Source organism: Oncorhynchus clarkii, chromosome 28 (genome assembly GCF_045791955.1).
Source record: "Oncorhynchus clarkii lewisi isolate Uvic-CL-2024 chromosome 28, UVic_Ocla_1.0, whole genome shotgun sequence".
Classification (NCBI taxonomy): Eukaryota; Metazoa; Chordata; class Actinopteri; order Salmoniformes; family Salmonidae; genus Oncorhynchus; species Oncorhynchus clarkii.
Window position 1 is genome coordinate 43,576,559 of NC_092174.1, and position 26,760 is coordinate 43,603,318.

At 40.1% G+C, this 26,760-nt stretch overlaps 1 protein-coding gene across 8 annotated transcripts in view; it reads left to right on the forward strand.

Annotated features, from left to right (window-relative positions):
• The window catches only part of LOC139386685 (hedgehog acyltransferase like, a), a 38,304-nt gene extending 11,565 nt beyond the window's left edge, over window positions 1-26,739 (forward strand). For 2 of the 8 annotated variants that reach the window (XM_071132493.1, XM_071132492.1), the window contains exons 2-13: window positions 3,903-4,042; window positions 16,525-16,592; window positions 16,873-16,986; window positions 17,641-17,667; window positions 18,384-18,578; window positions 19,265-19,474; window positions 19,854-20,025; window positions 22,437-22,581; window positions 22,968-23,003; window positions 23,227-23,428; window positions 24,803-24,944; window positions 25,926-26,739. In XM_071132493.1, the coding sequence (XP_070988594.1) occupies window positions 3,937-4,042; window positions 16,525-16,592; window positions 16,873-16,986; window positions 17,641-17,667; window positions 18,384-18,578; window positions 19,265-19,474; window positions 19,854-20,025; window positions 22,437-22,581; window positions 22,968-23,003; window positions 23,227-23,428; window positions 24,803-24,944; window positions 25,926-26,083 (1,575 nt within the window). In that variant the 5' untranslated portion in view covers window positions 3,903-3,936 and the 3' untranslated portion in view covers window positions 26,084-26,739. Of the gene's footprint in view, window positions 1-153; window positions 475-3,434; window positions 3,584-3,902; window positions 4,043-16,524; window positions 16,593-16,872; window positions 16,987-17,640; window positions 17,668-18,383; window positions 18,579-19,264; window positions 19,475-19,853; window positions 20,026-22,436; window positions 22,582-22,967; window positions 23,004-23,226; window positions 23,429-24,802; window positions 24,945-25,925 lie in introns of those variants that run through there. The other 6 variants (XM_071132498.1, XM_071132496.1, XM_071132491.1 and 3 more) reach the window with 5 other exon arrangements.
• The last annotated feature ends 21 nt before the right edge of the window (window positions 26,740-26,760 follow it).

The window sequence follows — 26,760 nt, forward strand, 5'->3', positions numbered from 1 at the left end:
ACCCATGTTGAAATGACGTGGTGTGACCGACCAGTGGGTAGCGTATCAATTCAATGTATGAACATTCCTGAAGGCTATGGAATATGATATAGCAGAACCACCATCATGTCAGAGTAGGCTGCGACAGTATCCATTCCATTCTCTCTCTGCGCTGTGGAACCTGCGTCCGTTTTGACAGACAGTCACTGGACCACCTCTCACTGCGGCGCAGTTCTGAAAAAGATAAATATATCCCGTAGAGTGGCACCCACACCCCCACCCCCACCCTAGTTCGCAACATCCTCAACTGCTGCGCCTGGCTATCACAGGGGGTACGGCACCGGCGTTACCAAAAGCAGGGACGAATGAATTAGAAAAACAAAACGCCTTACAAACCCAAACCCCTTTTACTTCTTTTTTTTTTGTTGACATTTTGGGGCGAGGGACAGCAATACACCTTGTAACCTGTCCTGTGGCTGAGAAGCGGATAGAAAGGTCAGTAGAACAGGTGCGCTATCGGATGACTGTGACATAATCGCATTGAAATACGGTAGAATTTTACTGCAACAATGTATTGCATGCTGGCAGCGTAGGCGGTTTTAGACCTACCGCTAAATAGCGTTCAATTTGTATGCAACACACTCAAGCCGACGCTGGAGTTCTTCTTTGGCATTAAAACGATCTTGGCAATTGGGTTTGTTATTCCAACTCCATCTAACTCTCTCAACTTGGTGCAGTGTGGCCATATAATCCTGTTTCTATATGCCAGCGCAGGTACGTTATTCTTCCAACTATAGTCATAATATGAACACAGTCTAGGCCTATAGCTAGTTGTGTATTCCAGTGCACCTTTCTTGGTCATTTTATGCGATGCTAATTTACAAGGTGGTGTGATTCCCCAATGCGTCTCACTGCAGATATCACATAGCATTGCAGCTGCTGAACGGTGGCGGAGAGAGCGAGAGAGCTCAACTGCTATGGCTAAAATAGGAGAGGAGGTAGGATTGCTCAGCTGACAGTGCTGATTCTGGGGATCTCTGAGCAGGGCAGTTTGTGAGGCGTTACAGTCCAATTTAGAACACGCTGTCTCTGCCGCTGTCACTGACTTGTCCCCCCGAAGCTTAACAGGAATATACACTTTTAAAACGTTTTTTTTTTATTAAGAATGTTTAGTGTTCTTTATATGACCAGCATTTCTAGAGATCCAACTCTCAATGTTATGTTGTTAAAATGGTCTCACATGACTACTGTTACCATTATCGTTGTTTTGAAATTAGAAACAGCGTTTGAAGCAGTGTAGGCCTACAGTTGAGGTTGATAAGGGAGGACTTTTCAAACTGTACAAGATATCTTGTATTGCAATCAGGGTCAGCTCAGGGCATAAACGACATAGGTTGTCAATTAGCCCCTCGGCCCCACTAAATTTTATTTTAAAAATGTGGAACACAGTCAGGGTCTCAACTTACTGTTTAAAGTTACAATAGTAAAATACACAGGGTGCCAGTTCGACATTTAGTTGTGCATCAGCATTTTTTCTCTTGTTTTGTCGGTCAATGACGGTCACTCAATTAGCCATGTCAGCTAACTATTTTTAGATTGGTAAATGAGCCTCGACAGTTATCTAATCTTGTAGTAATGGCTGAATACAGACCAGGCACAGGCCCACATACATTTTGTTAGTCACTCTCATTCAGATCATTAACATGGCATAAGTCATCGGGGCGGCAGGGTAGCCTAGTGGTTAGCGCGTTGGACTAGTAACCGGAAGGTTGCAAGTTCAAACCCCCGCGCTGACAAGGTACAAATCTGTCCGCTGACAAGGTACAAATCTGTCGTTCTGCCCAGTTTCCAGGCAGTTCCTAGGCCGTCATTGAAAATAAGAATTTGTTCTTAACTGACTTGCCTAGTTAAATAGGCAAAATGTGTAGATTTGCAGGAATTTAGCTTTAAAATGTCCAAAAAATTATCTCTGCCCTATGGCAAAATGTGTAGAACTGCAGAAAACTTGTTGTAAAACTGCAACTGCAACAAGTACTAAATTGTCTCCCTGCCCCAGAAACAGAATAGGTTACATACAATGCCTTCAGGAATATAGGTGTCAATTGATTTTTTCCCACATTTTGTTGTGTTACAGCCGGAATTTAAAATGGATAAAATTTAGATTTTACTGTATCTGTAAAGTCCCTCAGTCGAGCAGTGAATTTCAAACACAGATTCAACCACAAAGACCAGGGAGGTTTTACAATGCCTCGCAAAGAACGCCTCGCAATCTATTGGTAGATTGGTAAAAAAAAAAAAAAAAAGGCAGACATTGAATATCCATTTGAGCAAGATTTTAATCACACTTTGGATGGTGTATCAATACACCCGGTCACTACAAAGATACAGGCGTCCTTTCTAACTCAGTTGCCGGAGAGGAAGGAAACCACTCGGGGATTTCACCAAAAGGCCAATGGTGACTTTAAAACAGCTACTGTACAGAGTTGAATGGCTGTGTTGGGAGAAAACTGAGTATGGATCAACAACATTATAGTTACTCCACAATACTAACCTAATTTACAGAGTGAAAAGAAGGAAGCTTGTACAGAATACAAATATTCCAAAACATGCATCCTGTTTGCAATTAGGCACTAAAGTAATACTTCAAAAAATTTCGCAAAGCTTTTGTCCTGAATACAAAGTGTTATGTTTGGGACAAATCCAGTACAACACATTACTGAGTACCACTCTCCATATTTCCAAGCATACTGGTGGCTGCATCATGTTATGGGTATGCTTGTAACCTTTAAGGACTGGGGACTTTTTCAGGATAAAAAAATAAACCTAATGGAGCTAAGCAAAATCCTAGAGGAAAACCTGGTTCAGTTTGCTTTCCACCAGACACTGGGAAATTAATTCCCATTTCAGCAGGACAATAACCTAAAACACAAGACCACATCTACACTGGAGTTGCTTACCAAGAAGCCAGTGAATGTTCCTGAGTGGCCAAGTTAAATTTTTGACTTAAAACTACTTGAAAATACTGTATATGGCAAAACCTGAAAATGGTTGTCTAGCAATGATCAATAACCAATTTGACAGAGCTTGAAGAATTTAGAGAATAATAATACCTATGGGGAATGAGTCAAGGGGTGTGATAGCTTCTGAAGGCACTGTAGGCTACAATAACAGCAGAACCATATTGTTATACAAGGCTTTAGTCCTATAGGTGTCAATGGTTTTTTCCCCGTCATCATACTTTTAACCTATTGCACCTAAACACTGCTTTATGCAGAAGTAATGGAATTACATTCACCTTTTTTTGTGCTTGTTCAATATCACATACATTTAAAAAAAAAAAGATCTCCTATTTTCACCATTTGAACTGAGTACTTTGTGGCTTTCACACAGGATGGCTGCAATGGTTGATATGGTTTAACAGTTATTATGCAATGTGTGCATTTTTTTTGTGACAGTGACTGACACAGAAGCTTGCAAAATACATTATGTTCATGAACAAGACTCAATATGGGGTGTTTTTGTTGTTGTTGTTTCGAACCACTACTGACTGGTATTACCGAGAATAGTCAACATCTCCTTGAGGTGAATTCTTCTCCCATAGCAGGTCAGTATTGTAATTTCATTCCAAAGTGGTTCTGTCTCTCTCTCTGTCTCTCTCTCCTCTCTCTCTCTTTCTCTCCCTCTCCCCTCTCTCTCTCTCCTCTCTCTCTCTTTCTCTGCCTCTCTCTCTCTCTCTCCTCTCTCTCTCTTTCTCTCTCTCTCTCTTCTCTTTCTCTCTCTCTCCCTCTCTCTCTCCCTCTCTCTCTCTCTCTCTCTCTCTTTATCTCTCTTCGCTCTCTCTTTCTCTCTCTCTCTGTATATATAGATATAATGCCTACTATCATTTTAGCCTGTTCTAATATCCTCCTTTCCCTTCTCCTCAGGTCCCCTGTGTGTGTTTAGTGCCAGAGATCCACCATGAGGCTCAAGGCAGCCCTTCCTAAGCTGGAGCTGTACCTGTACGCAGCGGTGCTCTACCTGTCTCTACTATGGGCTGGTACCTGGATCTGGGACGCATCCGCTGGTGAGTAGAGGACCATGAGTTGACATTGGACTTGTCCCAAATTACACCCTATTCTCTATTTAGTGCACTGGGGCACTAATTAATGAAGGAATAGTTTGCCATTTGGGACGTGCCTATGGTGTAACTGTATCATTGATTTGACGTGTCTGATGTCTGAATAGCAGCTTTTCTTTGTGACAGGTCCCCCTTGTAAAAAAATATGAATCTCATTGCTATCCACATCATGTCCTATGCACTCTTGTCTTCATAACCAACCTGTATTCTTTCATCAAAGGAGGTCACTATTTTCACATTAACCTGCCTACACGCTGATTGAAAACTGACTCTGCAGAACATTGCTCAGCGGTTTGTTTTGTTGTTGTTTGTTGTTGTTGTTGTTTGTTGTTGTTGTTTGTTGTTGTTGTTGTTGTTTGTTGTTGTTGGTGTTTGTTGTTGTTGTTGTTTGTTGTTGTTGTTTGTTGTTGTTGTTTGTTGTTGTTGTTGTTTGTTGTTGTTGTTGTTGTTTTTTGTTGTTGTTGTCTCTCGTATAGATTTTCCTCCTTGTACATTATCGTCAGTTAAGCGTGATATTTAAACCTCTCGCGTCACGTTGCTTGACGTGTTTCCTTCTACAGTATCTGATTGAAATGAAGAGGCCTTAAAAGGCCTTCTCATTAGATTCATCTGTGTATTATGAGTGTCAGGTTACTATAATAGGCCTAATTAGCAGCTATAATTGTCCTACTTATTAGATAAGGAGGATATTCTTGGTGTCTAAATGACAGAACGCGTCGGGGAGTCAAACACAACCAGAAATACCATCGTCTGCCAATGTATTATATTTGTAATAACTTGTAAACATGTGTATACAATATTTATAAAATTATGTGTCAAAGGCTTTTTAATGAAAGTCATTATGAAGTGTTACCAGCCAGTGTGTGTATTCCTTGTTCAGTTTGCTGACGAAAGCTATTCAGAGATGTTATCGATGTCCCGCAGAAGAGCTGCATGGTATAATGCTGCAGTATAGTCAGGCATTATCTTCGTGAATTGATTTGAATAAAGTGACGGGGCAGATTGTGTAACCTCTGTGGATGGATGGATGCATGAGCAGGGAGGGAATTACGCATGCTGCAGTCTGTGTGTGCACTGCAGTCGGACCGTGTCAAACTGAAGTAGTAGAGCTTTGTCCTCTAGGTTTCTGCTCAGCCTAACTGCAGCCTACATTGTAATAGAGGGATTTCTTTAGCCCACGGCGCTAGCTTGTAAACAATGACTGGGTTATAGAACAAAAAGCTCAGATGTACAGTATGCTGCTGCAACCACCACTACCCGGCAATGGGACAATAAAGACTTTCTGAATTATGGGGATGATGTTGATTTGCTTTCCTCTCACTGTCAGTTGTGGTTTAAAGTACAGTAGAGTACTGCAGAGTAGAGTACAGTAGAGTACTGCAGAGTACAGTACAGTAGAGTACTGCAGAGTACTGCAGAGTACAGTAGAGGACAGTACAGTAGAGTACAGTAGAGTACTGCAGAGTACAGTAGAGGACAGTACAGTACAGTAGAGTACGGTAGAGTAGAGTACGGTAGAGTACAGTAGGTTGTATTATAGGTTGTACAGTAGGTTGTATTATAAGTTGTACAGTAGGTTGTACAGTAGGTTGTATTATAGGTTGTATTATAAGTTGTACAGTAGGTTGTACAGTAGGTTGTATTATAGGTTGTATTATAAGTTGTACAGTAGGTTGTACAGTAGGTTGTATTATAGGTTGTACAGTAGGTTGTACAGTAGGTTGTATTGTAGGTTGTATTATAAGTTGTACAGTAGGTTGTACAGTAGGTTGTACAGTAGGTTGTATTATAGGTTGTACAGTAGGTTGTACAGTAGGTTGTATTGTAGGTTGTATTATAAGTTGTACAGTAGGTTGTACAGTAGGTTGTACAGTAGGTTGTATTATAGGTTGTACAGTAGGTTGTACAGTAGGTTGTATTATAGGTTGTACAGTAGGTTGTATTATAGGTTGTACAGTAGGTTGTACAGTAGGTTGTACAGTAGGTTGTACAGTAGGTTGTATTGTAGGTTGTATTATAAGTTGTACAGTAGGTTGTATTATAGGTTGTACAGTAGGTTGTATTATAGGTTGTACAGTAGGTTGTACAGTAGGTTGTACAGTAGGTTGTACAGTAGGTTGTACAGTAGGTTGTATTATAGGTTGTATTATAGGTTGTACAGTAGGTTGTACAGTAGGTTGTACAGTAGGTTGTACAGTAGGTTGTACAGTAGGTTGTATTATAGGTTGTACAGTACAGTTGTACAGTAGTTGTATTACAGTAGGTTGTATTAGTAGGTTGTACAGTAGGTTGTACAGTAGGTTGTACAGTAGTATTATAGGTTGTACAGTAGGTTGTACAGTAGGTTGTACAGTAGGTTGTACAGTAGGTTGTATTATAGGTTGTACAGTAGGTTGTATTACAGGTACAGGTTGTATTATAGGTTGTACAGTAGGTTGTATTATAGGTTGTACAGTAGGTTGTATTATAGGTTGTACAGTAGGTTGTATTATAGGTTGTATTATAGGTTGTACAGTAGGTTGTACAGTAGGTTGTATTGTAGGTTGTATTATAAGTTGTACAGTAGTTGTATTATAGGTTGTATTATAGGTTGTACAGTAGGTTGTACAGTAGGTTGTACAGTAGGTTGTATTATAGGTTGTACAGTAGGTTGTATAGGTTGTACAGTAGGTTGTACAGTAGGTTGTACAGTAGGTTGTACAGTAGGTTGTATTATAGGTTGTACAGTAGGTTGTACAGTAGGTTGTATTATAGGTTGTACAGTAGGTTGTATTATAGGTTGTACAGTAGGTTGTACAGGTTGTACAGTAGGTTGTATTATAGGTTGTACAGTAGGTTGTATTTGTACAGTAGGTTGTATAGGTTGTACAGTAGGTTGTACAGTAGGTTGTATTATAGGTTGTACAGTAGGTTGTATTATAGGTTGTACAGTAGGTTGTATTATAGGTTGTATTATAGGTTGTACAGTAGGTTGTACAGTAGGTTGTATATAGGTTGTACAGTAGGTTGTATTATAGGTTGTACAGTAGGTTGTACAGGAGGTTGTACAGTAGGTTGTACAGTAGGTTGTACAGGAGGTTGTACAGTAGGTTGTATTATAGGCTGTACAGTAGGTTGTATTATAGGTTGTACAGTAGGTTGTACAGTAGGTTGTATTATAGGTTGTACAGTAGGTTGTATTATAGGGTGTACAGTAGGTTGTACAGTAGGTTGTATTATAGGTTGTACAGTAGGTTGTATTATAGGGTGTACAGTAGGTTGTACAGTAGGTTGTATTATAGGTTGTACAGTAGGTTGTATTATAGGTTGTACAGTAGGTTGTACAGTAGGTTGTACAGTAGGTTGTATTATAGGTTGTACAGTAGGTTGTACAGTAGGTTGTACAGTAGGTTGTATTATAGGTTGTACAGTAGGTTGTATTATAGGGTGTACAGTAGGTTGTACAGTAGGTTGTATTATAGGTTGTACAGTAGGTTGTATTATAGGTTGTTCAGTAGGTTGTACAGTAGGTTGTATTATAGGTTGTACAGTAGGTTGTACAGTAGGTTGTACAGTAGGTTGTATTGTAGGTTGTATTATAAGTTGTACAGTAGGTTGTATTATAGGTTGTATTATAGGTTGTACAGTAGGTTGTACAGTAGGTTGTACAGTAGGTTGTATTATAGGTTGTACAGTAGGTTGTACAGTAGGTTGTACAGTAGGTTGTATTTTAGGTTGTTCAGTAGGTTGTACAGTAGGTTGTATTATAGGTTGTACAGTAGGTTGTATTATAGGTTGTACAGTAGGTTGTACAGTAGGTTGTATTTTAGGTTGTTCAGTAGGTTGTACAGTAGATTGTACAGTAGGTTGTACAGTAGGTTGTACAGTAGGTTGTATTATAGGTTGTACAGTAGGTTGTACAGTAGGTTGTATTATAGGTTGTACAGTAGGTTGTATTATAGGTTGTACAGTAGGTTGTACAGTAGGTTGTATTATAGGTTGTACAGTAGGTTGTATTATAGGTTGTACAGTAGGTTGTATTATAGGTTGTACAGTAGGTTGTACAGTAGGTTGTATTATAGGTTGTATTATAGGTTGTACAGGAGGTTGTACAGTAGGTTGTATTATAGGTTGTACAGTAGGTTGTACAGTAGGTTGTATTATAGGTTGTACAGTAGGTTGTATTATAGGTTGTACAGTAGGTTGTACAGTAGGTTGTATTATAGGTTGTACAGTAGGTTGTATTATAGGTTGTACAGTAGGTTGTATTATAGGTTGTATTATAGGTTGTACAGGAGGTTGTACAGTAGGTTGTATTATAGGTTGTACAGTAGGTTGTACAGTAGGTTGTATTATAGGTTGTACAGTAGGTTGTACAGTAGGTTGTATTATAGGTTGTACAGTAGGTTGTATTGTAGGTTGTATTATAGGTTGTACAGTAGGTTGTATTATAGGTTGTATTATAGGTTGTACAGTAGGTTGTACAGTAGGTTGTACAGTAGGTTGTATTATAGGTTGTACAGTAGGTTGTATTATAGGTTGTACAGTAGGTTGTTCAGTAGGTTGTACAGTAGGTTGTATTATAGGTTGTACAGTAGGTTGTACAGTAGGTTGTACAGTAGGTTGTATTGTGGGTTGTATTATAAGTTGTACAGTAGGTTGTATTATAGGTTGTATTATAGGTTGTACAGTAGGTTGTACAGTAGGTTGTACAGTAGGTTGTATTATAGGTTGTACAGTAGGTTGTATTATAGGTTGTACAGTAGGTTGTACAGTAGGTTGTACAGTAGGTTGTATTATAGGTTGTACAGTAGGTTGTATTATAGGTTGTACAGTAGGTTGTATTATAGGTTGTACAGTAGGTTGTTCAGTAGGTTGTACAGTAGGTTGTATTATAGGTTGTACAGTAGGTTGTACAGTAGGTTGTATTATAGGTTGTACAGTAGGTTGTTCAGTAGGTTGTACAGTAGGTTGTATTGTAGGTTGTATTATAAGTTGTACAGTAGGTTGTATTATAGGTTGTACAGTAGGTTGTACAGTAGGTTGTACAGTAGGTTGTATTATAGGTTGTATTATAGGTTGTACAGTAGGTTGTATTATAGGTTGTATTATAGGTTGTACAGTAGGTTGTTCAGTAGGTTGTACAGTAGGTTGTACAGTAGGTTGAACAGTAGGTTGTACAGTAGGTTGTATTATAGGTTGTACAGTAGGTTGTACAGTAGGTTGTACAGTAGGTTGTATTATAGGTTGTACAGTAGGTTGTATTGTAGGTTGTATTATAGGTTGTACAGTAGGTTGTATTATAGGTTGTATATAGGTTGTACAGTTTGTATATTATAGGTTGTACAGTAGGTTGTATTATAGGTTGTATTAGTAGGTTGTACAGTAGGTTGTACAGTAGGTTGTATTATAGGTTGTACAGTAGGTTGTATTATAGGTTGTACAGTAGGTTGTATTATAGGTTGTACAGTAGGTTGTACAGTAGGTTGTACAGTAGGTTGTACAGTAGGTTGTACAGTAGGTTGTACAGTAGGTTGTACAGTAGGTTGTACAGTAGGTTGTATTATAGGTTGTACAGTAGGTTGTACAGTAGGTTGTATTATAGGTTGTACAGTAGGTTGTATTATAGGTTGTACAGTAGGTTGTTCAGTAGGTTGTACAGTAGGTTGTATTATAGGTTGTACAGTAGGTTGTACAGTAGGTTGTATTGTAGGTTGTATTATAAGTTGTACAGTAGGTTGTATTATAGGTTGTATTATATGTTGTACAGTAGGTTGTACAGTAGGTTGTACAGTAGGTTGTATTATAGGTTGTACAGTAGGTTGTACAGTAGGTTGTACAGTAGGTTGTATTATAGGTTGTTCAGTAGGTTGTACAGTAGGTTGTATTATAGGTTGTACAGTAGGTTGTATTATAGGTTGTACAGTAGGTTGTACAGTAGGTTGTATTATAGGTTGTACAGTAGGTTGTATTATAGGTTGTACAGTAGGTTGTATTATAGGTTGTATTATAGGTTGTACAGTAGGTTGTACAGTAGGTTGTATTATAGGTTGTACAGTAGGTTGTACATTAGGTTGTACAGTAGGTTGTACAGTAGGTTGTATTATAGGTTGTTCAGTAGGTTGTACAGTAGGTTGTTCAACAGTAGGTTGTACAGTAGGTTGAACAGTAGGTTGTACAGTAGGTTGAACAGTAGGTTGTACAGTAGGTTGTATTATAGGTTGTACAGTAGGTTGTATTATAGGTTGTACAGTAGGTTGTTCAGTAGGTTGTACAGTAGGTTGTTCAGTAGGTTGTACAGTAGGTTGTACAGTAGGTTGTATTATAGGTTGTACAGTGGATTGTATTATAGGTTGTTCAGTAGGTTGTACAGTAGGTTTTACAGTAGGTTGTACAGTAGGTTGTATTATAGGTTGTACAGTAGGTTGTACAGTAGGTTGTTCAGTAGGTTGTACAGTAGGTTGTATTATAGGTTGTTCAGTAGGTTGTACAGTAGGTTGTATTATAGGTTGTACAGTAGGTTGTACAGTAGGTTGTACAGTAGGTTGTATTATAGGTTGTACAGTAGGTTGTTCAGTAGGTTGTATTATAGGTTTTTCAGTAGGTTGTACAGTAGGTTGTATTATAGGTTGTACAGTAGGTTGTACAGTAGGTTGTACAGTAGGTTGTATTATAGGTTGTACAGTAGGTTGTACAGTAGGTTGTATTATAGGTTGTACAGTAGGTTGTACAGTAGGTTGAACAGTAGGTTGTACAGTAGGTTGAACAGTAGGTTGTACAGTAGGTTGTATTATAGGTTGTACAGTAGGTTGTATTATAGGTTGTACAGTAGATTGTACAGTAGGTTGTACAGTAGGTTGTATTATAGGTTGTACAGTAGGTTGTATTATAGGTTGTTCAGTAGGTTGTACAGTAGGTTGTATTATAGGTTGTACAGTAGGTTGTACAGTAGGTTGTATTATAGGTTGTACAGTAGGTTGTTCAGTAGGTTGTACAGTAGGTTGTATTGTAGGTTGTATTATAAGTTGTACAGTAGGTTGTATTATAGGTTGTATTATAGGTTGTACAGTAGGTTGTACAGTAGGTTGTACAGTAGGTTGTATTATAGGTTGTATTATAGGTTGTACAGTAGGTTGTATTATAGGTTGTATTATAGGTTGTACAGTAGGTTGTTCAGTAGGTTGTACAGTAGGTTGTACAGTAGGTTGAACAGTAGGTTGTACAGTAGGTTGTATTATAGGTTGTACAGTAGGTTGTATTATAGGTTGTACAGTAGGTTGTACAGTAGGTTGTACAGTAGGTTGTATTATAGGTTGTATTATAGGTTGTACAGTAGGTTGTATTATAGGTTGTACAGTAGGTTGTATTACAGGTTGTACAGTAGGTTGTACAGTAGGTTGTACAGTAGGTTGAACAGTAGGTTGTACAGTAGGTTGTATTATAGGTTGTACAGTAGGTTGTATTATAGGGTGTACAGTAGGTTGTATTATAGGTTGTACAGTAGGTTGTACAGTAGGTTGTATTATAGGTTGTACAGTAGGTTGTATTATAGGTTGTACAGTAGGTTGTTCAGTAGGTTGTACAGTAGGTTGTATTATAGGTTGTACAGTAGGTTGTACAGTAGGTTGTACAGTAGGTTGTATTGTAGGTTGTATTATAAGTTGTACAGTAGGTTGTATTATAGGTTGTATTATAGGTTGTACAGTAGGTTGTACAGTAGGTTGTACAGTAGGTTGTATTATAGGTTGTACAGTAGGTTGTACAGTAGGTTGTACAGTAGGTTGTATTATAGGTTGTTCAGTAGGTTGTACAGTAGGTTGTATTATAGGTTGTACAGTAGGTTGTATTATAGGTTGTACAGTAGGTTGTACAGTAGGTTGTATTATAGGTTGTACAGTAGGTTGTACATTAGGTTGTACAGTAGGTTGTTCAGTAGGTTGTATTATAGGTTGTTCAGTAGGTTGTACAGTAGGTTGAACAGTAGGTTGTACAGTAGGTTGAACAGTAGGTTGTACAGTAGGTTGTATTATAGGTTGTACAGTAGGTTGTATTATAGGTTGTACAGTAGGTTGTTCAGTAGGTTGTACAGTAGGTTGTTCAGTAGGTTGTACAGTAGGTTGTACAGTAGGTTGTATTATAGGTTGTACAGTGGATTGTATTATAGGTTGTTCAGTAGGTTGTACAGTAGGTTTTACAGTAGGTTGTACAGTAGGTTGTATTATAGGTTGTACAGTAGGTTGTACAGTAGGTTGTTCAGTAGGTTGTACAGTAGGTTGTATTATAGGTTGTTCAGTAGGTTGTACAGTAGGTTGTATTATAGGTTGTACAGTAGGTTGTACAGTAGGTTGAACAGTAGGTTGTACAGTAGGTTGAACAGTAGGTTGTACAGTAGGTTGTATTATAGGTTGTACAGTAGGTTGTATTATAGGTTGTACAGTAGGCTGTATTATAGGTTGTTCAGTAGGTTGTACAGTAGGTTGTATTATAGGTTGTACAGTAGGTTGTACAGTAGGTTGTACAGTAGGTTGTATTATAGGTTGTACAGTAGGTTGTTCAGTAGGTTGTATTATAGGTTTTTCAGTAGGTTGTACAGTAGGTTGTATTATAGGTTGTACAGTAGGTTGTACAGTAGGTTGTACAGTAGGTTGTATTATAGGTTGTACAGTAGGTTGTACAGTAGGTTGAACAGTAGGTTGTACAGTAGGTTGAACAGTAGGTTGTACAGTAGGTTGTATTATAGGTTGTATTATAGGTTGTATTATAGGTTGTACAGTAGGTTGTATTATAGGTTGTACAGTAGGTTGTACAGTAGGTTGTATTATAGGTTGTACAGTAGGTTGTACAGTAGGTTGTATTATAGGTTGTACAGTAGGTTGTACAGTAGGTTTTATTATAGGTTGTACAGTAGGTTGTATTATAGGTTGTACAGTAGGTTGTACAGTAGGTTGTATTATAGGTTGTACAGTAGGTTGTACAGTAGGTTGTATTATAGGTTGTACAGTAGGTTGTATTATAGGTTGTACAGGAGGTTGTACAGTAGGTTGTATTATAGGTTGTACAGTAGGTTGTTCAGTAGGTTGTTCAGTAGGTTGTATTATAGGTTGTACAGTAGGTTGTACAGTAGGTTGTATTATAGGTTGTACAGTAGGTTGTACAGTAGGTTGTATTATAGGTTGTACAGTAGGTTGTTCAGTAGGTTGTACAGAAGGTTGTACAGTAGGTTGTACAGAAGGTTGTACAGTAGGTTGTACAGTAGGTTGTATTATAGGTTGTACAGTAGGTTGTATTATAGGTTGTACAGTAGGTTGTACAGTAGGTTGTATTATAGGTTGTACAGTAGGTTGTATTGTAGGTTGTATTATAGGTTGTACAGTAGGTTGTACAGTAGGTTGTACAGTAGGTTGTATTATAGGTTGTACAGTAGGTTGTACAGTAGGTTGTATTATAGGTTGTACAGTAGGTTGTACAGTAGGTTGTACAGTAGGTTGTATTATAGGTTGTACAGTAGGTTGTACAGTAGGTTGTACAGTAGGTTGTATTATAGGTTGTACAGTAGGTTGTACAGTAGATTGTACAGTAGATTGTACAGTAGGTTGTATTATAGGTTGTACAGTAGGTTGTATTATAGGTTGTTCAGTAGTTTGTATTATAGGTTGTTGTAGGAACTGCTGGTTAGTGCTCATTGTCAGTATTTATGGTTGAACTTTAGAGAGTGATATATGTTTCTCCCTCTATCTGTCATATGGCCCTGCCTTTCAGATGTACCAGGATCCCCGGCAGCAAGGTTGTCTTTTCGTGCCCTGGACCTGAGAAACACAGCTCTCGTGCTCCTTGTCAAGAGTATTTCTGTCTCCACCTCAGAAAGTGCTGTTCTCTTCCTTGTCTCCTGTTACGTGGAATATTTCAGTTCAATCATCGAGGGCCATGATACACGCTGGAACATAATCTCCTCAAAAACGAGGACGGCTTTGAGGATATGATTATTATTGTGGGAAATATGAAGGGCTTTGTGATAACTAAGTAGGTTATGCAATGCTGATGGGGCTTTGCTCAATATGCTGCGGCTCTCTTTTTAAAAAAAATTTCCCCCATTTAAACATATTTGTGTTGTAACATACAGTTGAAGTCGGAAGTAAAAAAAAAAATATATTATTATTTATTACAAAAAACACAAGGAAGGGGTAACATTAAAGTATTAGAACACGAAGGACAAACACTACAGCATCAAGACACTATCAAACACTACAGCATCAAGACACTATCAAACACTACAGCATCAAGACACTATCAAACACTACAGCATCAAGACACTATCAACCACTACAGCATCAAGACACTATCAACCACTACAGCATCAAGACACTATCAAACACTACAGCATCAAGACACTATCAAACACTACAGCATCAAGGCACTATCAAACACTACAGCATCAACACACTATCAAACACTACAGCATCAAGACACTATCAAACACTACAGCATCAAGACACTATCAACCACTACAGCATCAAGACACTATCAAACACTACAGCATCAAGACACTATCAAACACTACAGCATCAAGACACTATCAAACACTACAGCATCAACACACTATCAAACACTACAGCATCAAGACACTATCAAACACTACAGCATCAAGACACTATCAAACACTACAGCATCAAGACACTATCAACCACTACAGCATCAAGACACTATCAAACACTACAGCATCAAGACACTATCAAACACTACAGCATCAAGACACTATCAACCACTACAGCATCAAGACACTATCAAACACTACAGCATCAAGACACTATCAAACACTACAGCATCAAGACACTATCAAACACTACAGCATCAAGACACTATCAAACACTACAGCATCAAGACACTATCAACCACTACAGCATCAAGACACTATCAAACATGTATCAGTCTTCCTGCAGCAGAGCCGTCCTTATGTGTGAGGGTGTCTACTACTACTATCAAACATGTATCAGTCTTTCTGCAGCAGAGCCATCCTTATGTGTGAGGGTGCGTGTGTATGATAGTGAGATACAATATATGTCATAGTTTCCTTTTTCATGATCACAATCTTGTTAAACCCGAACCCTCCAAGATCCCCCCACAGTTCCCCAATATCTGTCCCTCAACCATTCGAGACAAGGCTACCTGAGGGCATGTTGCTGCTCATACCAAATTAACACACACAATGGAAATATCAACACGTAAATGCTTTTTTTCTTCCTCTTCCAATTACACAAGTTCAAAGGTTAAAAAAAGATTGTATCAGACAGAAGATGGATGCGGTTTGCCTGGCTACCCAGACTCCTTAGCCTGGCTACCAAGACTCCTTAGTCTGGCCAAATGCCACGCCATGCCCACGAACGTTAGAACGAGAGCAGCAGAAGAACTCAGTTTGATTCGTCCGGCTAGGATATGATACAAACACTCTTAAACACATTAACAACAGATAAATCACACAGTAGACATGTTTCTGGAGATCTCAGTTCACGCTAGTCCAATGTAACCACTCCTAAAGAGCCTGTCTGAGTTCCCCTCATCTCTGACGGAATCCACCAGAGCCTGTCTGAGTTCCCCTCATCTCTGACGGAATTCAACAGAGCCTGTCTGAGTTCCCCTCATCTCTGACGGAATTCAACAGAGCCTGTCTGAGTTCCCCTCATCTCTGATGGAATCCAACAGAGCCTGTCTGAGTTCCCCTCATTTCTGACGGAATTCAACAGAGCCTGTGTGAGTTCCCCTCATCTCTGACAGAATCCAACAGAGCCTGTCTGAGTTCCCCTCATCTCTGATAGAATCCAACAGAGCCTGTCTGAGTTCCCCTCATCTCTGACGGAATCCAACAGAACCTGTCTGAGTTCCCCTCATCTCTGACGGAATCCAAAAGAGCCTGTCTGAGTTCCATCTCTGACAGAGAGCCTGTCTGAGTTCCCCTCATCTCTGATGGAATCCAACAGAGCCTGTCTGAGTTCCCCTCATCTCTGATGGAATCCAACAGAGCCTGTCTGAGTTCCCCTCATCTCTGACGGAATCCAACAGAGCCTGTCTGAGTTCCCCTCATCTCTGACAGAATCCAACAGAGCCTGTCTGAGTTCCCCTCATCTCTGATGGAATCCAACAGAGCCTGTCTGAGTTCCATCTCTGACAGAGCCTGTCTGAGTTCCCCTCATCTCTGACGGAATCCAACAGAGCCTGTCTGAGTTCCCCTCATCTCTGACAGAATCCAACAGAGCCTGTCTGAGTTCCCCTCATCTCTGATGGAATCCAACAGAGCATGTCTGAGTTCCCCTCATCTCTGACAGAATCCACCAGAGCCTGTCTGAGTTCCCCTCATCTCTGAAAGAATCCAACAAAACTCTCACATTTGTTGTTTTAAATGGTTTGTCCATCAGTCGTCAGTGTACAGTAATTCCCTTTCCTGTTTTGATTTTCAGACAATGTGAACAGAAAAGTGTTCAAGAAGAGCGTGAAACCAGGATGGCACTACTTTGGAAGGAAAATGGTCAGTGGTCCATTCCCAGTATGTAATGTACAAGCCATCCCATACACTGAAACCGATTAAAACCTAGTCCTGGACTGAATAGTGAGATTTTCCATTGAGCATGCAATTTAGTCCAGTACTAGGCTTAATCTGTTCTAACTAATGGAATTGATTTATCTCTCTGTTCCTCGTGAGACTGTGTTTCCTCACTAATACATTTTACACACTTTTTATGTTATTGATCAAATTGATGAAATTGATGTGTGAATTTATATATTTGTGTTTTTTTCATGTGTTATAGGACGTTGCTGATTTTGAATGGGTGATGTGGTTCACAACATTCCGCAATCACATCCTATTCGCCCTCGCCGGTCATGTGATCTTTGCCAAAGTCTGCTCCCTGATATCTCCCAGGGTGTGTATTCACAGTTACAATGACTTCCCAACACTCAACATGTAGGTTTCAAAAGACACCCTTATTAGGGCTCTGGGCAATATAGTAGTGCACTATAGAGAGGATTAGGATACCAGTGAGGGATAAAGCCTAAATGTAGCTTTTTAGGTTTGTGTAACAATTTACATTAAGGGAAAGGGGGGATACCTAGTCAGATGTACGACTGAATGCATTCAACTGAAATGTGTCTTCCGTACTTAACCCAACCCCGCTGCCTTAATCGACATGCACGCCAGTTGTTGGGGGTTAACTGCCTTACTCAGAGGCAGAACGTCAAGATTTTTACCTAGCGGTCCTGACGCCTCTAGTTGCTCGTATACCTGTGTAGTACCACTGTAATTACGCATAGAAACAACATTGTATTAACATGTTGTTATAGTAACTGAATGTTAATTTGCATAACACTTTAATTTGGAGTGTTTTTTTGTTTTGTTTTGTTATTATTGTATAATCCTGCCTAGTAAAAAGCATGAGTTGGCTGACTAATGGAATAGCACATTTATGTATAATCAAAGATTATGCTCCCAATCATTTAAAGGGGGTAAACACCTGACAAATGTGTTCATGTATGTTTTTAACATGCCTTTTTTGTTTTGTTCTGCGCTTGCGATGAAGATTGGTATGGATGATTGGTATTGCAAGGTAACATTATTAAACAATAGATAACTCTTAATCAACATATAAAAAAAGGTATTTCATTTCATCCCAACTGTCATCACTTTAGTGTAATCAACCATCTAGAACGTCGTCATCGCTGCTGTCTGGTTCCCAATGTATCTGTTGGATACATATGTCATCTGGACTTGAGTATATTACATCATAGTAATAATGTCCTGGTTTTATCACTACAATCATTGACATTTCTGATAACATTTTATTAACCTTGTAATTAAGTTTTAATAACTTTGATTTAACTTTGTAATTAAGTTATAATAACATTGATTTAAATTTGTTATTAAGTTATAATAACATTTTATTAACCTTGTAATTAAGTTCTAATAACTTTGATTTAACCTTGTAATTAAGTTCTAATAACTTTGATTTAACCTTGTAATTAAGTTATAATAACTTTGATTTAACCTTGTAATTAAGTTATAATAACATTGCTATATAGTTGTAATAATAACATATCATACCATTTTTACAACATTGTCACAACATTGTTACAACATTGTAATAATATTATCATAATAACTTTGTAATAACATGATCATAACAACATTGTAATAACATTATCATAACAACTTTGTAATAACCTTTTGGTAACCTTACAACAACCTTGCAATAACATTGTAATATATATATTCAAATAACCTTGTTACAACCTTGTAATAATGTTGGCTCTTCCTGCTCCACAGCACAGGTCGTTGATCTATGGGTTGTACGGTGGCTTGGCGGTGCTGGTCAGTATGGGAGGGGGCTTCCTGGCTCTGGTCCTTTCACACTGCTTCATCCTCTACAGCGTGGCTCTGGTCAAGAGGAAGTGGATCGTCTTCGTCGCCGGTCTCGCCAGCCTGGCCAGCTTCAAGATGGAACCTTTTAATACTTGGCAGGTGGGTTGGCTAAACTTAGATCTGATTGGTTGATTGGACCACTTCAAATATTTCTACCCTATTCCTGTCCTTGTCTCAACAACGTCAAGCAAGTGTCAGGTTAGTGTTCGCAATCAACTATTGGTATGATGGATTCACAACACCATGTCCTGTGTATTCAGAACTAAACTTTAACGGTCCAGTACTATCCTGGTACATAGCTAGTGTAGATTCACTTTCACCCGGAGCTGAGGGAATAAATGCCAGTCCTAGAAGTGCTATCTTTTTGACTGCGATTAGACACACATTTCAAAGTAAATATGCACCAAATGTCATTAGTATTTTGAACTAACTTATACATTTATGTAGCTTAACTTTCTGGAATGGATTTTTTAATAGTCATTGGTGTATTAGTTATTGAATAGAAGTTTGAAGTCTTGACAAAGTATGGCATCCATATTGGGAAGATGTCAGTTGTTTGACAAAAGTTCCTCAGTAATGACTGACATTGGGGCGGCAGGGTAGCCTAGTGGTAACCGAAAGGTTGCAAGTTCGAATCCCCGAGCTGACAAGGTACAAATCCAAACAGGCAGTTAACCCACTGTTCCTAGGCCGTCATTGAAGATAATAATTTGTTCTTAACTGACTTGCCTAGTTAAATAAAGGTTAAATAAATAAACAAGACATCATGTTCACATCTCCTCCAGGAAGGTTTTGTGACGGGCTACTTCGACCTGCAAGACATCCTGTTCTACGGAGGATCCTGTTTCACCATAATGCGCTGTATGAGCTTTGCTCTGGAGAACTGTGAGAAGAAGGATGGCAACTACACCTTCACTGACCTGCTCAAATACAACTTCTACCTTCCATTCTTCTACTTTGGACCCATCCAGACTTTCGATCAGTTCCATGTTCAGGTGAGTAATTTTTCTACTTTTGGACTCATCCAGACTTTCGATCAGTTCCATGTTCAGGTGAATCATTTTTCTACTTTTGGACTCATCCAGACTTTCGATCAGTTCCATGTTCAGGTGAGTCATTTTTCTACTTTTGGACTCATCCAGACGTTCCATCAGTACCTTGTTCAGATGAGTTATATCCTTGAGCAGGTGAAGCTGGCAGTCATAATTAAATTGACATTGTAATATTTCACTAGAGTATTTAGTTCATCAATTTGATGTCACTTTAGTTTGTTTTCTATATATTTGTTGTTTTATAGAACTAATGTATTGGTCAGTTATTTTTTTTTTACCATACCATGATCTTTAAACTTTGAATCCCCCCCCTCCCCCCCAGGCCAACAACCCTAACCTGACCCGTAAGCAGAGAGAGATGTGGAACATTACCACCGGGGCTTTGTTGCACTTGGGAGCCATTTTTGTGGTGGACGTGTTCTTCCACTACCTGTACATCCTGACCATCCCCAACGACATGAAGCTGGTCAAGCAGCTGTCCGACTGGTCCTTGGGTCAGTTCAGCTAACTTTAAGGTTCAACATTTATCAGTGTGGGCCAAGGAGTTTTTCCTGATCAGGAATACATAATCATGAAAAAAAGGTTTATAGCCCTTCTTATCAAGCATTGAAATACACCAAGGCCGAGATTCAATCCCATCACACTTTGTCGACAATGCACCTTATTCACGGTAAACACTGCATATGTTTTCTTCAAGGTAAACACTACATATGTTTTCTTCACGGTAAACACTGCATATGTTTTCTTCACGGTAAACACTGCATATGTTTTCTTCACGGTTAACACTGCATATGTTTTCTTCAAGGTAAACACTACATATGTTTTCTTCACGGTAAACACTGCATATGTTTTCTTCACGGTAAACACTGCATATGTTTTCTTCACGGTAAACACTGCAAAGTCATCGGAAATGACTTTTTAATGGTACATTGTCGATCGGATTGAATCCCGGCCTAATGCTGGGCGTACACTACACGACTTCTAAATAATAACACATTTCCCGATTTTCTTGTCACAAATCTTTCATTCAAACGATCCTCAACCCCAGGATGTGGATGCTCACATTACACCATGATTCCCTAGTTAATCATGCCCTGCATTTCTCGGGTTCTCGTAAAAATGCCATAAAGCAAACATAACGGAAACATAACCAAACATAATGCAAACATAACAAAACATAACCAAACATAACAGAAACATAACAGAAACATAACCAAACATAATGCAAACATAACAAAACATAACCAAACATAACGCAAACATAACAGAAACATAACAGAAACATAACAGAAACATAACCAAACATAACGCAAACATTACCAAACATAACCAAACATAACCAAACATAATGCAAACATAACAGAAACATAACAGAAACATAACCAAACATAACAAAACATAACCAAACATAACAGAAACATAACAGAAACATAACCAAACATAATGCAAACATAACAAAACATAACCAAACATAACGCAAACATAACAGAAACATAACAGAAACATAACAGAAACATAACCAAACATAACGCAAACATTACCAAACATAACCAAACATAACCAAACATAATGCAAACATAACAGAAACATAACAGAAACATAACCAAACATAACGCAAACATTACCAAACATAACCAAACATAACCAAACATAATGCAAACATAACAGAAACATAACGCAAACATTACCAAACATAACAAAACATAACCAAACATAACGCAAACATTACCAAACATAACCAAACATAATGCAAACATAACAGAAACATAACCAAACATAACCAAACATAACGCAAACAGCGAGCTGCTTTATTAGTGTGCATAATTAATGTGTTGAGAAACATCAAGAAAGAAACGGAAGTGCAGAATATGGACCAGCCAATGGAAGAGGCTCAGAATATGGACCAGCCAATGGAAGAGGCTCAGAATATGGACCAGCCAATGGAAGAGGCTCAGAATATGGACCAGCCAATGGAAGAGGCTCAGAATATGGACCAGCCAATGGAAGAGGTGCAGAATATGGACCAGCCAATGGAAGAGGTGCAGAATATGGACTAGCCAATGGAAGAGGCGCAGAATTTGGACCAGCCAATGGAAGAGGTGCAGAATATGGACCAGCCAATGTTTGGACTTGGACAATATGGACTTTCGATTCTACAGAGGGAATGTCATATAAAACGTTTAATATTGAAAAGGCAGCTGTTCTATCCACAGCTCCCCCAATCTGTCTTACATCACCTCGGTCCACACGGTGCATGTTGTTGTTGCTCTCCTCTTCACCATCTTTGTTTTGGTCTCACATGCTAAGGGCTCATTGGCAGTAGTCCGTTGCCCAATTGCGTTGTAGCACTGCTCATAATACAAGATGTACGACAAAAATGTCTGACATGTCAGAAATGTATAAGGTCATCCGACAGGGGTCTGGAGAACGGAACAGTCATCATCGGTGCGTCCTTGACGTGTTCAAACTACGCCAGTCCCGACGTATACTGACCCTAGCCCAAGTTCATAGGATTTCACCCCGATCATTCAAATTAATCTGAGATGGAAAAAAACATGGCGAATTCGTAGCGAAGTAGTGTAGTGTACGCCCTGCATAAATCCCCTGAATTGAATCCTGCTTATGTCCTCACCTGACCAGGAAAACAAAAAATACAACCTCTTCTTATAGGCCAATATCACTACCTAACAGAGATATCAAGTTTAGCATGATTTCTCTGCAGAGCTGTCGGTGGTTGTGGTAATGCAAATATGATATTACGCTACGGTATTATCTTCTCTCTATATAGCGTACACATATTATCAATGACACGTTCAAATTTGTAACAAAACTGTAAGTTAATCGCATGTCGTTTCAAATGATGCATGATCTGACAGGAACTTAACTTGTTTTGTCTCGTCTGTAGCTGGCCTGGCCTACTCTAACCTGGTGTATGACTGGGTGAAGGCAGCGGTGATGTTTGGGGTGATCAACACTGTGGCCAGACTGGATCATCTGGATCCTCCTCAGCCTCCTAAGTGTATCACCATGCTCTACGTGTTCGCTGAGACGTAAGTGTCCAACCACCAAAGGGATTCACATGTAGTGAATCCCTGGTTTAAGAGCATTGGTCCAGTAATCGAATGGTCGCTGGTTCGAATACGAGAGACGAATAGGTGAAAAATCTCTCGATGTGCCCTTGTGCAAAGCACCTAAATCTTAATTGCTCCTGTAAATCGCTCAGGGATAAGAGTTTCTGATAAAGGACGTGAATGTATGTCTCAGAACCCTAACCCTTCACATGTGAACACGTGTCTAGTGACTGTCGGAAGCTGTGTTCTGTGACATTTCATTATACACCTACTACTGGATGTGGACATCACAATGAGTATTGAGTTTTAGGTCAATGAATATAGAGTCCATGCTCTCTAACTAATATCCTCTCTTCAATTTGTAGGCACTTTGACAGAGGCATCAATGACTGGCTGTGCAAGTGAGTGTCCAATAGTCGATATAGATGGCAAAACATTTTCAAAACCCTCTTAATGCCCAGAATTCATTTTAAAGCTTATCTACTCCCCAATATCAGTGGTCCCTAAACGATTTCACTCTGGCCCCACTTCCATCATTGGGGAACATCCTTTGATGACCAGAGACAAAACCAGGAACCCTTCAGTACTAACAAACGGTGTCTCCATCTCGATCTCCTCTGACAGGTATGTTTACGATTACATTGGAGGAAGCCACAAAAATATCTTCAAGGAGCTTGTGGCGACCATCTGTACGTTCGTTGTGACCACTTTGTGGCTGGGTCCATGTGAGCTGGTCTACATCTGGTCGTTCTTCAACTGCTTTGGTCTCAACCTGGAGCTCTGGGTGGACAAGATCTTCTCCTTACCTCCCTTCTCCAACATCGAGGTAAGTTAATAACACCAGCAGCAAACCATCCTTGCCTCCCACTGCTGGCTTGCCTCTGAAGCAAAGCAGTGTTGATCCTGTTTGATCCTTGGGTGGGAGACCAGATGCTGCCGGAAGTGCTGTTGGAGGACCAGTAGGAGGCACTCTTTCATCTGGTCAACAACAAAACATATCCAAATGACTCAGGGCAGTAACTGGGGACATTGCCCTGTGTATGGGGCTGTCTTTTGGATGGGATGTCCTGACTCTCTGTGGTCACTAAAGATTCCATGGCACTTATCGTAAGAGTAGGGGTGTTAACCCAGGGTCCAGGCTAAATTTTCAATCTGGCCCTCATACCATCACGGCCACCTAATCATCCCCAGTTTCCAATTGGCTCATTCATCCCCCCTCTATTATCCCCCCTCTATTCCCCAGGTCATTGCTGTAAATGAGAATGTGTTCTCAGTTAACTTACCTGGTAAAGTAAAGGTTAAAAAAAAATACAAGGCAAATTGTTATTGAAAATGAATGGATGCTATGTGGGAAAGAGCTGTTCTATGGTAGACCAACACTCATCCTGGGGGGGGCTACTGTATCGTCTGGGGGGGGGCTACTGTACTCTCTGGGGGGGGGGGGGAACCGGTACCATCTGCAGGAGAGGCTACTGTACCGTCTGGGGGGGGGGGCTACTGTACCGTCTGCAGGAGAGGCTACTGTACCCTCTGGGGGGGGGCTACTGTACCCTCTGGGGGGAGGGGGGGGGGTTACTGTACCGTCTGCAGGAGAGGCTACTGTACCCTCTGGGGGGGGGGGGGGGGGTACTGTACCGTCTGCAGGAGAGGCTACTGTACCCTCTGGGGGGTGGGGGGGGGGGTACTGTACCGCCTGCAGGAGAGGCTACTGTACCCTCTGGGGGGGGGGGGGGTACTGTACCGTCTGCAGGAGAGGCTACTGTACCCTCTGGGGGGGGGGGGGCTACTGTACCCTCTGGGGGGGGGGGTACCCTCTGGGGGGGGGGGGGTACTGTACCGTCTGCAGGCGAGGCTACTGTACCTTCTGGGGGGCTACTGTACCCTTTGGGGGGTGGGCTAATGTACCCTCTGGGGGGCTACTGTACCCTCTGGTGGGGGCTACTGTACCCCCTGGGTGGGTGGCTGCTGTACCCTTTGGGGGGGGGGGGGGGGGTGTACCCCAGCTGTGTACTGATATGAATCAGCTGCTCATTGGAATCATGATTAGCTGAATCAGGTGTGCTGCCAATGTTACCATAATGGCTCCCAATATTTCAATATTGCTTTGAAATCCAATCCTTTCAGATTCATATCTGCAGGAGTGGCTGTAGAAAATAAGGCCTGGAGACTGATTGAGTCCCTATGTCCCCTCTGTCCACAGTATGCCATAGGTGAGGCCATGTCTCGTAGAATCAGAGCCGTCTTCGGGGCCCTCAACTTCTGGACTATCGTCCTCTACAACGTCCTGGCTCTCAACAGTCTGGAGTTTGCCAAGCTGGTGGGAAAAAGACTGATCGTCCAAGGTAAGAAGGACCTTTACTGTAGTGGACAACACAAAGAACAATGCTCAAAAGTCATGGGGAAAAAGTATATTCCATAATTACATTACAGGCCAAAAGTAAATATTGTATGTAGTTACATAGAAAAAATGCCACAGAGAATAACGGCTTGTTGGTCTGAGGTGTTCTTGACCAGTCTGATAAAGATGTCCTCCTTCCTTGAAAACTGTTCTTGACCAGTCTGATAAAGATGTCCTCCTTCCTTGAAAACTGTTCTTGACCAGTCTGATAAAGATGTCCTCCTTCCTTGGAAACTGTTCTTGACCAGTCTGATAAAGATGTCCTCCTTCCTTGGAAACTGTTCTTGACCAGTCTGATAAAGATGTCCTCCTTCCTAGGAAACTGTTCTTTACCAGTCTGATAAAGATGTCCTCCTTCCTTGGAAACTGTTCTTGACCAATCTGATAAAGATGTCCTCCTTCCTTGGAAACTGTTCTTGACCAGTCTGATAAAGATGTCCTCCTTCCTTGGAAACTGTTCTTGACCAGTCTGATAAAGATGTCCTCCTTCCTTGGAAACTGTTCTTGACCAGTCTGATAAAGATGTCCTCCTTCCTAGGAAACTGTTCTTGACCAGTCTGATAAAGATGTCCTCCTTCCTTGGAAACTGTTCTTGACCAGTCTGATAAAGATGTCCTCCTTCCTAGGAAACTGTTCTTGACCAGTCTGATAAAGATGTCCTCCTTCCTTGGAAACTGTTCTTGACCAGTCTGATAAAGATGTCCTCCTTCCTTGGAAACTGTTCTTGACCAGTCTGATAAAGATGTCCTCCTTCCTTGGAAACTGTTCTTGACCAGTCTGATAAAGATGTCCTCCTTCCTTGGAAACTGTTCTTGACCCATCTAGTTTACATTGAAAACGGCAGTCGTTCAAAAGTATATTTTCTCCATCTTATATTTCACATCTTTCTCTAGTCTATTTCTCACTTCTTGTCTCTGTCTTCCAGGTTTCCCTCTGTCCACCCTGTCTGTACTGTTTGTGACCTACTGTGGTGTTCAGCTGGTGAAGGAGAGGGAGAGAAAACAAGCCTTTTTGGATGACCCCGAGCCAGCGGCCGTGCCCCAAGACATGCCTGAGGAGGTCGGAAAAATGAAAGCTGAGTAAACGCATAAACAAGGAGAAAACTTAATTTTGTTTTTTGAGGACCTGGTTTTCACATCAACAATCAACAACCCCCCCCCCCCCAGCCCCTTTCATATTTTTACACCCTTGAGCTTCCATACTGTACTGAATCGTACCAGACTGTCACAAGTCACAGGTTATCATCGTTGTGGCAACTCTTCTACTACTACTACTACTACTACTACTACTACCAAGTTGTCACCATGACAACTACTACTCTACCACTCTGTTGGTTTTGAAAAAACAAAGCATTATTTTATTATTTTTAACTGTGAAAAGTCCTGAAGTGCACTTGCTGTAGATAATCGTCATTTGACACGTACCCTCGTCCTTTTTGGTACATACACCGAAGGTACATTTTTGTATATTCATATGAAACAAAAGATGGATATCAGGAAATTGAAGAGAGACAAGGCAAATATTTTATGCAGACACAGCTAATATATTGACATCATATGTTCTTACTCAGAGCGACTTACAGTAGTGATTGTATCCATTTGTTTGTGGGAATCGAACCCACATCCTTGGCATTGCACGTTGTTGTCAAACACCTCTGAGCCAAACATTTTGTTGAAGTGTCATTTATGTCTGTTTTTAATGTACCAAAACTATTGCAGTAATACAAAACTGAAACCTCATAACTCTTGTCTTGTTTGTGT